The sequence below is a fragment of the Siphateles boraxobius genome, unplaced genomic scaffold (assembly GCF_051911475.1).
Source record: "Siphateles boraxobius isolate OS27281-9 unplaced genomic scaffold, OSU_SipBor_1 130, whole genome shotgun sequence".
NCBI lineage: Eukaryota > Metazoa > Chordata > Actinopteri > Cypriniformes > Leuciscidae > Siphateles > Siphateles boraxobius.
Genome location: NW_027508734.1, coordinates 15,943,396 through 15,957,312, shown reverse-complemented (window position 1 = coordinate 15,957,312; position 13,917 = coordinate 15,943,396). Strand labels below are relative to the sequence as shown.

The 13,917-nt window shown below is 39.7% G+C and overlaps 1 protein-coding gene across 1 annotated transcript; it reads right to left on the bottom strand.

Moving 5' to 3' along the window:
- Positions 1-628: 628 nt before the first annotated feature.
- efs (embryonal Fyn-associated substrate) lies at positions 629-12,192 on the bottom strand. The gene is made up of 8 exons (XM_077228127.1): positions 12,040-12,192; positions 10,904-11,170; positions 8,273-9,697; positions 8,045-8,167; positions 4,561-5,484; positions 4,130-4,204; positions 2,318-2,569; positions 629-2,033 (listed from the first exon to the last, which is right to left on the bottom strand). Exons 2-8 carry the CDS (start codon positions 10,913-10,915, stop codon positions 1,851-1,853), a joined length of 2,994 nt encoding a protein of 997 aa, XP_077084242.1. The 5' UTR covers positions 10,916-11,170; positions 12,040-12,192; the 3' UTR covers positions 629-1,850.
- Between the last annotated feature and the right edge of the window lie 1,725 nt (positions 12,193-13,917).

Below are 13,917 nucleotides of genomic sequence, written 5' to 3'. Positions count from 1 at the left end.
CAGTTTTTATATATACATAATACATAGATATTTTGTACAGAAGGATAGAAGAAAGAAAAAAAATCTGTAGTTTTGTCAATCTACCAGAAAATGTTTAAAAGTATTTTGAAGTACCTGTTGAGGTGAAGTTCTTTTTTTTCTTTTTTTACTTATCCAAGTAGGTTGTATAGTAATACTGATAAAGCCCACCAGATGGCACTTTGAGTCAACAAACACACCAACAATCTAAAACCGCCTCAAAACTTTTCAACACTTTTTAACACCATGTCCACTGCATCCATTGTGATAGGACTGACAAAATATGTAAAAAATAAAAAGGCCACTTTTTTAAAAAAAGGCAGAAATATATAGAAGGCTACTTGAGATTTAAACTATGACATTTTATGGCTGATGCGTTAAATTGAAAGTTTTATTCCATGTTGATCATTGTAAAGTCATAATGAGCCAAATAAACCAGTCAACCTAAACTAAAGTCGAACAGCAAGAATAACACTGATAGCATTATACCGGTGGCCAACATGTAAATCCTGAATATAAAATTATGAGACATGGGCATTTACAGACAGAGATGGGGGAAGGAGTAGAGGCAGACAGAGAGAGGCAGAGAGAGAGAGAGAGAGAGGCAGAGAGAGAGAGAGAGAGAGAGAGAGCAGATGGAGGAATTAACAGATGGAGGAATGGACTCTGAGGTACAGACTATAAGGGCGTCTTGTAAACATGAGTGTACATTTATGACACAGACTTGATTTTTCAAGACAGGAGGGAAACAGGTGCATGTTTCAACCTGTGTAAGCACTCTTAAATGGGTAAAATACACAAAGCCCAGTCTCGCTAGAACTAAGCCTGTTCACATATGAATTATTGTAAGCACCAGCATTTCGACTGCCACTCTGGAAGCGAATAGATAATATTGCTCAGAAATGCTGCATAGCATATTTAAAAAAATAAAACCCTGTATAACATTAGTTGTGCAAGAGCTGTTGCTCAAACTGCTTAACCCTTAAGCTGCCTTTGTGAGCATGTGCAGAAACTGACTGTGGGAGTGTGAGAATTACGGGAAGAAAAAAATCAGTGAGGGAAACAAAGAGTGTGAAAAAGAGGTTGAGTGGACCTGACAGACAGGTTTATCTCTAAATCAGCATTGTGGAAAAACACTAATATCTCTCCCAGAAATTCAACTAAACATTGAATCTCTCACTCAAAAAGCATTGTTCTTCATGTCTGTTTAAATAATCAAGCATTCCTTTTTGTTCAGCTTCGGAAACTAGTTTAACTTTATCTGTCTTAGTTACATTTGCAACACAACTGAAACCTCCTGGGCTGTCAAATTAGTCACTTCAATCTCTATAACACCAAGGCCACTTCACATTTACAAACAAACTGAATAATTAAACCAGTTTACAAGAGCACCCTTAAATAGTGAAAATCACTTTTACCTCATTGATATCAATATGGTTAAGGGGACAAAATAAAGCTATTAAAATGTGCCTGAGGTTGCAAACATCTTCAAACAAAAACATCCATCAATAAGTTATAAAAACATTTTAGGTGTGCTTGGCACCACAAAAAAAGGGGAAAAAAAGAAACACCAGTCTAAATTATCAAAAACCTACACAAGCAAGCAGATACACTCCAACACATACTCACAAACTGTCTGATCACCATTTATCACTGTTGAACCGATACAAGCAGTGACACGTTTTTGATACCTCCTCAAACCCAATCAATTGTGAAATATATATATATATATATATATATATATATATATATATATATATATATAAAATAACAAAAATAATAAGGCATTCCACTGTGAAAAACAATAAAAGTTAAATCCTGCACAAATAACATCAAGATATCTCAGCTAATCGCTGCAAAAGCCCAGAGAACCCAGCTGCATGTTGGGATAGATCAGCTACTCTGTCCACCATTTCTTGCGTAGCAGGGACTGAAGGATAATTCTGGGCTGCACCCTTGGTTGCCACGACAACGGCCTTCAGAGCTTGGCAGAGGCGTCCACTGGAGGTGGTGACCTGAGGAGACAAATAGCAATTGTGTGTAAATTTGTTTAAAAAATGTCACCTGTTTATAATTAGCACATTGCTGGAAACTGACCAGTCAACATGTATACCAACAGCTTGTTCATTTCCCGGACTGTTCTTGTTGACTATTGCCCTTGGGTTATCAACCATGACTCACTATTTGACTTGTCGTGGCATGAATCATTAAGTGCATTCACTTGTAATCAAGAATTTGTACAATAACATACAAACAAAACCTCTAATAACATTTCTAACCAGAGTATCCATGTTCTAACCTTTGCTCTGAGGTCTGAAGAGCTGAGAAGCCGTGCAAGTGTGTCTCCAATAAAGACAAGTTTGTGTGCAGTCACGATGAGACTTTTCCCCCTGGAAACAAAGACTCGGGGTGGTTGGTTCCCTTGGACACTTGTGAACAGGGAGTCGATGGCATCGGCCAGGCAAGAAAGATGAGAGAGACTTTGGGAGGAATAGAAGGAGAGCAGCTCTGAGTCTTCCAGAGTCAGAGAGACTTGAGGTGAAGGAGTCAACTGTAGAGAAATAAAAAATAAGATAATTAATTTATACACACAATATGCTGTATATAAAGATACAGAACAGATACTAGTGCCCTATAAAATATCTAAAAATACATATTTAGAGGCCTACAGCATAGTTGCAAGTATGTTAATCTCAGAGAAGTCCTCTTAGACTCTATAAAGTTTCATTAGGCTTAGTTGAAAATCACTCAGAGTAGCTTATCTATGAAAGGGTTCGGTTGGGTGTTGAATTTCTGAAGTCTAAGAGTTTTAAAAGAACTTTTGTATGCTCACCAAGGGAGCACTTATTTGATACAAAATACAGTAAAAACAGTAATATTGTGACACATTAATACAATTTAAAAGAACAGTTTTCTATTCGAATATATTTTCAAATGTAAAAATGTCTAAAAATTCAGCCTTCAGTCACATGATCCTTCAGAAATCATTCTAATATACTGATTTGGTGCTCAAGTAATATTTTTCTAATTATTATCACAGTTGTGTTGCCAAATATTATTGTGAAGAAACTGATACACTTTTTCAGGATTCTTTTGATTTTTTTTTTGTAACAATACTGTTCTTTTTGATTAATTGAACGCATCCTTGGTGAATAAAATTAATTTAAAAAATAACTATTTTACCATTTTTTAAACTATTTAAAACTTTTGAAGGAAAGTGCATTTATGAGGTACAATTGAGACAAAAGTTTAATCCAAATCAGTCAGCAATGGCATCAGTAGGCAGTGACCATGTTTTGTGACTTTGGCATTCAACTTGCAAATATTTTCCTCCCAAAATTGTTATGATGATGCATTTCAGTGTGTGAGTGGGCTGTTATTTGTAGTTTAAACCCATATTCTGTTTTTAGGTATACTTTTAAGTATTGTTATAGTGTTGCAATTTCTCTACAGTGGATCTTTGAGTGTTTAAAATGCAATCCTCATGGTGAAAGATACAAAAAACAGCTAAATGCATTGCAACAGACAAAGATGTCACACTGAAACGTATAATCCACTGACAAATAATAGCCAGAATGCAAAAACACCTTCTGTATGACTGACCCTTATTGTGAAAGTGAAAGTGTGAAAGTGACACGTGATGGCCAAGTATAGTAACCCATACTTGGAATTTGACCTCTGCATTTAACCCATCCAAGTAAGTGCACACACATTAGGAGCAGAGTAGTGAGTAGTGAACACACACACACTGCAAACGTGGATACACACACCCGGAGCAGCGGGCAGCCTTGAGTGGCGCCCGGGGAGCGATTGGGGGTTAGATGCCTTGCTCAAGGACACCTCAGTCATATTCCTGCCGGTACTGGAATCGAACCAGCAACCTTTGAGTCACCAGTCCAACTCTGTTACCATTAGGCCATGACTGCCCCCCCTATTGTGTGTGTGTGTGTGTGTGTGTGTGTGTGTGTGTGTGTGTGTGTGTGTGTGTGTGTGTGTGTGTGTGTGTGTGTGTGTGTGTGTGTGTGTGTGTGTGTGTGTGTGTGTGTGTGTGTGTGTGTGTGTGTGTGTGTGTGTGTGTGTTTGGGGGCATAACAGAAAATCAAAGACTTACTTTATTATCAGTTGTGGTGATAAGCTGTGAAGAACTGTGCTCTGTATGGATGTCTGGTGGAGGCTCTGGCTTCCCCTAATTCAGAACAACAAAAAAATGTAAATGTCTGCAAAAAGAGAACTGCAGACCACAGACATGTTTCAACAAAGGGCGACAACAGGCACCAAAACATGAACAGAGTGAAAAGAGAAGCACATGTCTGACTGAATGAACAAGACTGAAAGATAAATTGAGAGAAAAAGTTAACTGATGTTATTGTTCCAAATTGTATTTGACAAGTGCAATTTTTGAAACCCTCAGCCTGATGAGCATTTGTGCTCATACTTACTTGTTGAATAAAATTTGGAGCAATAACATCAGTGTTTGGACATTTGTTTCCAGCATTATATCCATACGTACTCTACAATTTCTCTATAAAACAGGTGTCTAACCTGCAGTTTGACGTATCCCACACTATCACCTACAGGATATGAAGGCTGCGGAGTAGGAGTTAGACCGATTCCTGCATACACATTCCCTTGTTCCTCATCCTCCATCCTTCCCACAGTAGGGGCTAAACAAACTGGTGCTGAGGGCAATGGGAAAGCTGTGGGTGGCGGAGGCGGCAGTGGTCGTTCCTGGATCCAGCTGCCCTTCCGTGACCCCATGTCCCCTGAGATCGGTTTGACCTCCGCCACCGGCAAAGCAGGTAGAGGTCTCCGGGACAGAGACTCCTGAGAAGGTAGACGAGGTCGCGATTGACTCTGTAAAAGGGAAGCGGAGTCTTCAAGAGCACAGCGGACCATCGTGAGCAGACCATCAGCTGGAGGGGCCGTACCACACACAGAGAGGGCAGGAAGCAGGTCAGAGAGACGGGACCAAAGCTGCTGGAGAACTGGAGGAACATCACCAACATGGCCAGCCTTCCAGACGGAAAGGATCTCAGCCATTGCTGTGGCGAGGTCTCGGGAGGGGGTGGTGGTGAGAGAGGTGGAGGTCAGAGCGGATTGAACGAGAGCAGAGAGAGACGCCTTCCACTGGATGTCCCCGGAGCCGGTACTTGATACAGACAAACGCCGTGTTGGGATTTCCAGAGTGAGGGCAGGCATGTCGTAGATGCCTCCGTCAGGTTCTGACACATCCTCAGAGGTTAAGTCTTGCTTTCTTGGACTGGAGATCGAATAGCTACGTCCATTTCCATTGGTTTCTGCAGTTAATCCCTCGCTCGCCTCCACGGGTAAACCAGGAAGACTGGGAACACTGTACACATCCTCATCCTCTGCATCTCCAGCCACAGCAGCTGATCCCAGAATATTGTAGGTTTGCTGCTGATGGTCAGAGGAGGAATTCAGGACCAGAGTGGGAACATCATAAATCTGAAAGAATTAAGAGACGACAACATAGTTAAGTCAAGTCAAGTCAAGTCAAGTCACCTTTATTTATATAGCGCTTTTTACAATACAGATTGTATCAAAGCAGCTTCACAGTGATAACCGATTTTGAATCTCAAACTACATTCACTTACACACTATAGTGATCATGAATGCCATTGTGCAAATTGTGCCCTAATGCAGTAATCATGCTGTTTCTTTAAATGTTGAGTGGGAACACAAAGTTTTGGCTACTGAAATACACTACACAGATATTTGAACAGATTTTAAAACACTAGGCATCATACACTTGCAGACTTTGTAAATGATTACAGAGAATAGGGCATCATACACAAAACGACTGAGGATCACACACTAACAGACTGTCAAGTCATTCCAAGTTTCAAAACCATCTTAAAATATCAAACATGTCTGGTATCCTCCAACTGGATCGAATTATAGTCTGAAGTTAAATCACAGTATATGTGCCCTTCATACACTACACGATTTTCTGTGAAATCCATCAACTGGCTGCCCATAATCTGTAGACTCTGACTTTCAGCAGCTAATGTCTACTCCTCCAGACTGCAATAAGCACAAAAAAACTGGGCAACATTTTTGTGTAGTGTATTCCAGCCTTTAGTATATATGTAATCTGACAATGCACAGTTTCATGACCTTGGAGTGTCTCTTGTGTGTCGCCGTTATCAATATGTAACTAGAGCCTCTGTAAGACTAATTTGCCATGTGACAGGTTCCACTTTGACACTGACTAACAACAATATCTATGGATCTATGGATTAAGTACAAAATTCCATTAACAAATGACAATTATATGGTTGCTACATTTATTTACAGTTGATTCTCTGTGTAAAGCTCAAAAAGCCACTGCTGAGCATTCAGTAGTGATTAATAGGAAAAATGGACAGAGGATAGAAACAAGGAACATTGTGAATACATAGAAATAGAAACATTGTGGGGACATTTTGTCTTTGTCCCTACAAAAATGGCAATATACGAAAATCTTCTCCTTATGGGTATTTTATTTCTTTTCTTTGTATTCCCCCTTTTTTGGAAAACGGCTTATAAATCATACTAAGTGATGTTTTTACTAAGTTTCAGTGCTCTTTGCGCGCACACACTAACGATTATGTTTGCCACTTATCCCGCGATTGTCATACATTATATTGTAAAAACTGAACTGTCCCCGAATCATTATTTGACGCGATTTGCCACGTTTTTTTGTGCACAGAACTGTAGATTACTCCCTAGTTTACCGCATCTAGGTTTCCTTCGGAGGAGCTTTGCCACTTGACAATACCAAATGTAGCTACAGCCTCTCACAAGTTAGAAAGAAAACACAAAGCTAATAAGTGTAGCGATGTGTGTTAAGCAGGACCTAGATCTATTAACAGTTTGTGTTCCAGGATTAGTGCATTTTTCTCAGAACGCTCTTGTAAGAGATTTTAAGCTAAATGAGATGTTTCCTGGTTAAATAAAATAAGAAATACATAAAACCCACAAGATCCAACCAGGCAACAGTGGTTATATATAAATATATTTAATTTTTTTTAAAGAAATCTAGCGTCCCTACTAAATTCTACGCCCCTGGATAGAAATATTGTGGGTGGAGGGCTGAAGAGAGCCACATGGGTCTGGCTGATCAGCCCAGGCCAACAGGCAGCTGTGACTTGTGCGAACAAGAAAAAAAAGTATTAGATGGGATTAGCTCATAGCAGAAATAAAGGTGTGGTTTTAAACAAAGAAATAGGAGGGGAGTGAGAGAAATCAGAAACACAGAACAAGAAAAACAATGAGGTAAAAACAGCAAGAGAAGAGATTATGTGTAAATGTAATGAAAAAAACAAAGATCCACACACATAGGCTACAAAGCTCACAACAATTTGTCATACAGACAGAGGCCACAAATAGACTAAAGTGCAATGTGCAGCATAAATATAAATATTGTACATAAATGTGCAAAACCTCTTACATTTACTGGAGTAATGGCTACTGAAAATTCAGCTTTGGCATCAAAGAAATAAATTAAAAATTTTAATTATATTAAAATAGAAAACAGTTATTTTAAATTGTAATAATATTTCACAGTATTAATGTTTTGACTGTATTTTTTATCAAATAAATGCAGCCTTGGAGAACATAATAGACTAATTTAGAAAACATAAAAATCTTACCAACCCCAAATTTTATAACAGTAGCGCATTTTCAAATTTGCTATGTGAAGACATGTTGCATTAGCTTTTGATACCAATCACACTAATGACCATTGGTACTTGTGTGCCTCATGACAGACCGCAATGTACTAATCTGAATGTGCCGCAGTTTAAAAGAGATATGAGAGCTATGGAAGGAGGCAAGATTTTCAGTGAATAAAGTTCCAGTCTGTTCCTCATACAAAGCTATCATATGGCTTCACAAGACATGGTATGGATTACTTTTATGGTGCTTCTTGACCCTTTTTGGAACTTGGCCCACATTCATTTTCACTGTATGGACAAAAGCAGAATCAAGTCCCTAGCATTTCCTTTTGTGTTTGATTTCTTACCTCAGATGCCTGGTCAGTGTGTAGGGGTAAGGCACGAGGTGTGTTATAGATCCCATCCTCCTCCTCAGAAGGCATAGCAGAAACTGGATGCTGCCACCTATTAGTGGGTGGTGTATCATAAACCTGAAGAAACAAGGATAAGCATTCAAAATCTAATTTGCGATCTTTACCATTTCTGTAGAACTACAACTGCTTCCCTATTTCCAAACAAGTTCTCATTTATCTCACCTCCTCACTGAGTTTCTCATCCTGAGAACTTGCACTCTCCCTCTTGGTCACCATTTCACTGTTCTTCTTCATCTCTTCTGATTGAGTGTGTCCCTTTTTACTTCCATGTCTCTCTGCCTCCAACAAGTTTGTCAGTGGGGGTGGGGGTGCAGGGTGAGCCTGAAGAACAGGTTTAGTGGGTGGAATTGAGTTAGACTGTGGTGAATCCTTCCTGGTTACACTTCTAACAGGAGGTGCTGGCGGAGGGGGTTTGCGGCCAAGGTTTGGGGACCCTGGTACTCCGGACTTTCCCATCCTGGAGAGTAGAGAGGAATCTCTGAGAACACCCTGGGACAGTTTTCCTCGACCAGCAGGAGGAGTTGAAGTAGTACCCTTCTGGGATCCTCGTGCAGAAGGAGGTGTTTGCTTAAGATTTTGGCCTGGTGTTGAGGCACCAGACACTCCTACAGTTCCAGCAGGGTGTTTGCGCTCAGATTGAGGGGTCCTTGATATGGCTCCCCCAGGCGGGGTTGGGGTTTGGTACATTCCTGGGGCATCCTGGCCAGTCTTACTTTGAGAAGGACTAATCGAAGAAGTCAAGCTGCTTTTGGGTGCAATCCCATCCGCAAGTCTTGAATTCACTCCCGTTGCGCACTGTCCTGCCACTGGGGTACCACTTGTAGGAGTCTGATATAAATTCTCACTGGTCAACACAGTGACAGCTGGTCTAGGCACCAAGTAGCATCCATCAGAATGCCCAGCCCCTGCATCTCGTGGACTAAAATATCTTGCCTCCCCTGCTGTTTCTGCTGCAGACCTGGGAACAGCACTTGGAGTTAGGTACACTGAGTCTGATGCCAGAGCACCTTGTGATTTGTGTTGTGCAGCTAGTGGTGCAGGCGAGGTGGGTGTCTGGTAGAGGGTCCCTGACTCGCCACCCCGTCCTCTAAGTGAGGGCGAGCGGGGTCGTCCCGCCACACCCACATCCCCCCAGTCCGGACGAGGCCTGGTTCCAGAACTAGAATGCGATCGTGGTCTTCCTGCATCAGAGTGACGTAGCTCTCCAGACCTGATTGGAGACGGAGCAGCCCCAGGGCTCTGGTATACTCCTTCAGCTAAGCTGGGTGGTGAGAGATACACCCCATCTGAATCTTCAGTGCTCAATCCATTTACCCTGCAATGCTGGCTAGACGATAGATGGACAGAGTCCACGCTAGGAGCCCGTCGGGGATCTGTACCTGCACTCAAAGCAGGAGTAGGAGCAGTTTGGAGGAGGCGTAATCGGTTGGCGGGGGCAATGCCTTGGCGGCCATGTAGAGAGCAAAGCCACCACCCTGGTCCGCCATCCTGCTCCTGGTCCAGAACCATCAAGATATCACCTTTGCGGAATGCCAATTCCTCAGGACTTTCAGCGGCATTGTCAAAAAGAGCCTTCGCGAGCACCGTCTATAAGACAATAAAAAAAACAAGACAATATTAGGAGGAGGAGGATCCAAAGGCTTTAAATCAAACATACCCAGACATAAATCACCTCTGCACTTGCTTGTTTCCTAGTCTAGCTTTTTAATAAACCTGACATTGTACTCTATGAATATTTTGGCTCTGTGACAAATATTGCTTATGCTCCTCTGTTATAAGTGGCTTTGAATAAAAGTGTCTGTTAAAGTCTTAAATGCAAATGCAACAAAACATAATAAAATTCTGTATAAACAAAAAAGACATTAAGAAAAAAGGCATTAACATGGTCCTCTGATGGGAATGGGGAAAGACAGCCATAGTGCAGTTGAAATGCTAGATTTCACTAGACTGCTAGCAACAATGTAATTCAATTGTTGTTTAAATTCAATGTACTCAGTTAAAATGAATTTATTTTAGCCTTCAGCTGACTCTACTTCTGTTAGTAAGGGAAGTAAAAAAAAGATTTAAAAAAAAAAGGACACAACATAGAGGATCTAACCTAGCCACTTCCACCAGGTTCATCAACCTGTGTAGCAGGAATCTAGAGGGCATAAATCAATTTGTTTTCCCATTTATTTAAACAGAACTAGCACATCATCACGGCAGAAAATGAGTCTCACAGTTGACACAAACATAAAAAAACACTATTACACAAATATAGCTTAGACTAAGTAGTACATAGCAATTGAATTGCTGACCTACATTCTTGGCATACATAAAACCTACAGAAGAACTGCTCCTTTAAAAGCATTTGAATAAGGGCAGCACATATAAGCTGTACAGTTCGAGTGACGTTATGAATGTAATGGGTTGGCCTTAAGGTCTTTTGTATTCAGAACACAACACTCCTGCCTTCATGGGTAAATCAATATTGATAGAGAGAATGCATAAGTAAGGGCAGAGGTCTGTGATTATGGGAGAGATAGAATTAGTGATTAAGGGAAAGAGGCACTGAGTTGATGATAATGAGGAAGACTCTTGGGGGAGGGGCTCAACATCTGTCCCCCTGTGTTAGGTCCTTTTGTCACCCCGGTCTATACCTCTAAATTTCCCTTTCATTCTCTCATTCCCCCCAGGGGATGTGGTGCTCAGAGGCAAGCTGAGCTCCAGTTTCCCCTCCTCCATACTAGCAATGGATATGAATATTACGGATGGATCAGAAAATACTTTTACAGTGGCAACTTACACACTTACCGAAAGGGACATGATTGAAGCTGGTTCTCCACAGTTTTTGGATGTTAATTCCACATGGGCTCTCCGCAGAAGATGTATCCCATTTATATGTGCACTGTGTGACTCATCTGCATGTTTTGCAGATCTGGTTTTCCATTAACCTGAGCTGTGCAGTGGTGGTAAATACGATGGCCTTTTCCCAGAAAGATCAATTTCTCAAAACCATGATCGTTGTCCCTCGCAGTCTGTGACTTTCATCACATCTGACAGTTGCTGCACATATTGAAGCTAGAGGATCAAAACAAACATTTTATTGTTAAATAAATAAGATAGTAGTGTGTCAGTAATACAGAATTTACTTTGTTAAACCCTTAAGAAACAGTCAGCTGGAACGGTTAAACTAGTCAGACCAGTCGTGGGGCTCCACTAGCGGAGTTTAGACAGAAAAAGATCTTATTTCATGGGAATTTGGCTCTTAACATTTTCAAGTACAGCTGCAATTTGGTATTTAAATTTGCCCATCCTAATTAGATGGAAGAATAAAGGGCTATATGACATCATAAATTAGTAATTATGGGTTAATAGGATGAGACATTGTTCTCTATTTCTTCATTAAAGTTTTATAAATACTATATGTTTATTAGGATTACCATACTTCTAATTCTCAATTTAAATGAATGAAATTAACAAATAAAATCACTTCAGCAGATGTGGCACAACAGCCTAGAGGCAAGGACACTGGCCTTTTGAGGCGAGAGTCATTAAGACTAAATCTATATTGTTTTTTATAAAAAAGGACGAATTATAATCCTGCTTTCCAAGCCTATTTCAAGTCTTTTAAAATGCACAAAGCTGCATCAGAAAGAAAAAAAAATCACAGTACTAAGCCACGTTTCGTTTTCCATCCAAGACATCTCAAGGTTTCTTTTATGCAGTAGAACTCCAATGAGACATACAGAGGTCTAAAAGAACGGAAAAATAAAATCAAGAAAACAAGGAAAAGCTCCCATTCCCCGCATAAACCAGTGCCAAAGGCCTTAGACATATGAATAGCGTTCTTTCAAAATACAGTATGCATTTATTTCAGTCACAAAGACGCAAACAAGCGGCGTTTTCGCCAGTGTAAATGTTAACTAAATAAGCAATGCTCGTCTTACCGTTCACATGTCTGGAAATAGCATTTGGAAATACACTAATAGAGTCAAACCTCGCAAATCATATCTTCTCAAAAGACTACAATGCACGGCTGTTGTTTTTCTTTTCTTTCTTTCTGGATACACGTCTCGCTCCGCCAGGCTTCGCCCTACCCTGGCCTTCTTGGTTTTGAATTACAGTTGAGCGCATATGGTCGCTCCCCCCTCATTGTGCCCGACAGCGCGCGAGTGCTACAGTGCGTCACGCCCTCTAGTGGAAGACTATCTATCTATCTATCTATCTATCTATCTATCTATCTATCTATCTATCTATCTATCTATCTATCTATCTATCTATCTATCTATCTATCTATCTATGGTCTTGTTATTTTTGTCCACTTATGGACATTTTAAAATGTTGCCTCTGAAGGTTGCAGCTGCAAATCTAATGTAAGCTTATGACCATATTCATATTAAACAAGTATAAATCTCTTTCTAACTAGACATCATAGGAATTTCCTATTATAAATTCCCCAGAAGGCTTCTGTCAAAAACGTGCTCTGCATAAGCTGGTATTCCATTTCCTTTACATAACATAAAAATAGTAAAGGAAATTCATGATAAAATTCATAGGCCTAATGTGTACTAGCCATGAAAAAGATAAGCCACTAATGCCACTATTTTTTAGTCACATTTTTGTGGTTATATTATGTATTTAAGTTTACCTTTAGTGCATCAGCATACATGCTGTGATTTAACAATAGGCTGGGCGACTGTTCAAAGACATTAAGAAGAAGAAATAAAAGGTCATGGGAGATTAACGCTTATGAATGTACTTTTAGTTTTTGTGTTTATATAAAAATGTCCATAAAAGTGAAAAAAATTATATTAAAAGAGTGGTTGTGGTAGTTAGATTATCTTGCTTGAACATGTTCAGAATCATAGATATTAACTGAGCAGTTTCACACGCTATTTTGTAATCCCATGGTATCATGCCCCATAACAAAGATCATGCTTTATAATAAAAACATATAGCTAACAGGAGGAATTAAAAACAGCAACATGCTGAACAAACAAAGCTTTGTTACAGAGCAAAAGGAAAGGGAACTGCAAGGCCTAGTGATGTTTAAATCTGTGTCGCCCTCACAAGCTGCAACTAAGAAAAACTAAACTTTTCTCTTCAACTCTAACCCTACACTCATATTTTTACTAATGCAGAACCAAGAAGAAGATTTTTAGAGAAAAAGCTTTTCAGTGATAACAGGAAAACAGTTAATTTCAGCTGTATAAAGCAGCTCTAAAAAAATAGTGTCATTGTTCAGCTGAAGTCAGTTCAGTGTTGATTTAGTTCAGTTGTAAAGATGATCAATTATTAAATTATTTCATTTCATCTATAAAACAGTGATGTCATCATGCAGCTCAGTTCAGTTCTCATCCAACATCAGTGCAGTCAAATCAATTATATTGTTAAATATAAACTGTAAGAATAGCCTATTATGCATAAGAGAATGGGTAATCATAACTTTGAATAATGCAATGGACTATTTTACTGTATATCCGCAAGCTCACAGCCATTAATTATTAGGCCAATATTCCTTGAAACTAAACGTATCTTCCACCAGATGGCGCTTGGGGGCTCAGAAAATGTAATCCTCTATCGGCCCCACAGACTGTAAAAAAAAATATCGGACCGCATCTAGATTATTTTCTGTTACATTTGCACTACATTTATTCCGCTGATAGCAACTTCTAATACCTGTTAAACAAATTAAAATCTAGCCAATCAATCTTTATAAAATTACATACAAGAAGAATATAGTCTACAGTAATCACAATGATCTGTGATTGGTCCGTCCTGACCAGCGCTGTAAAAAGTTACAGAAACCATATAAAAAACTAATC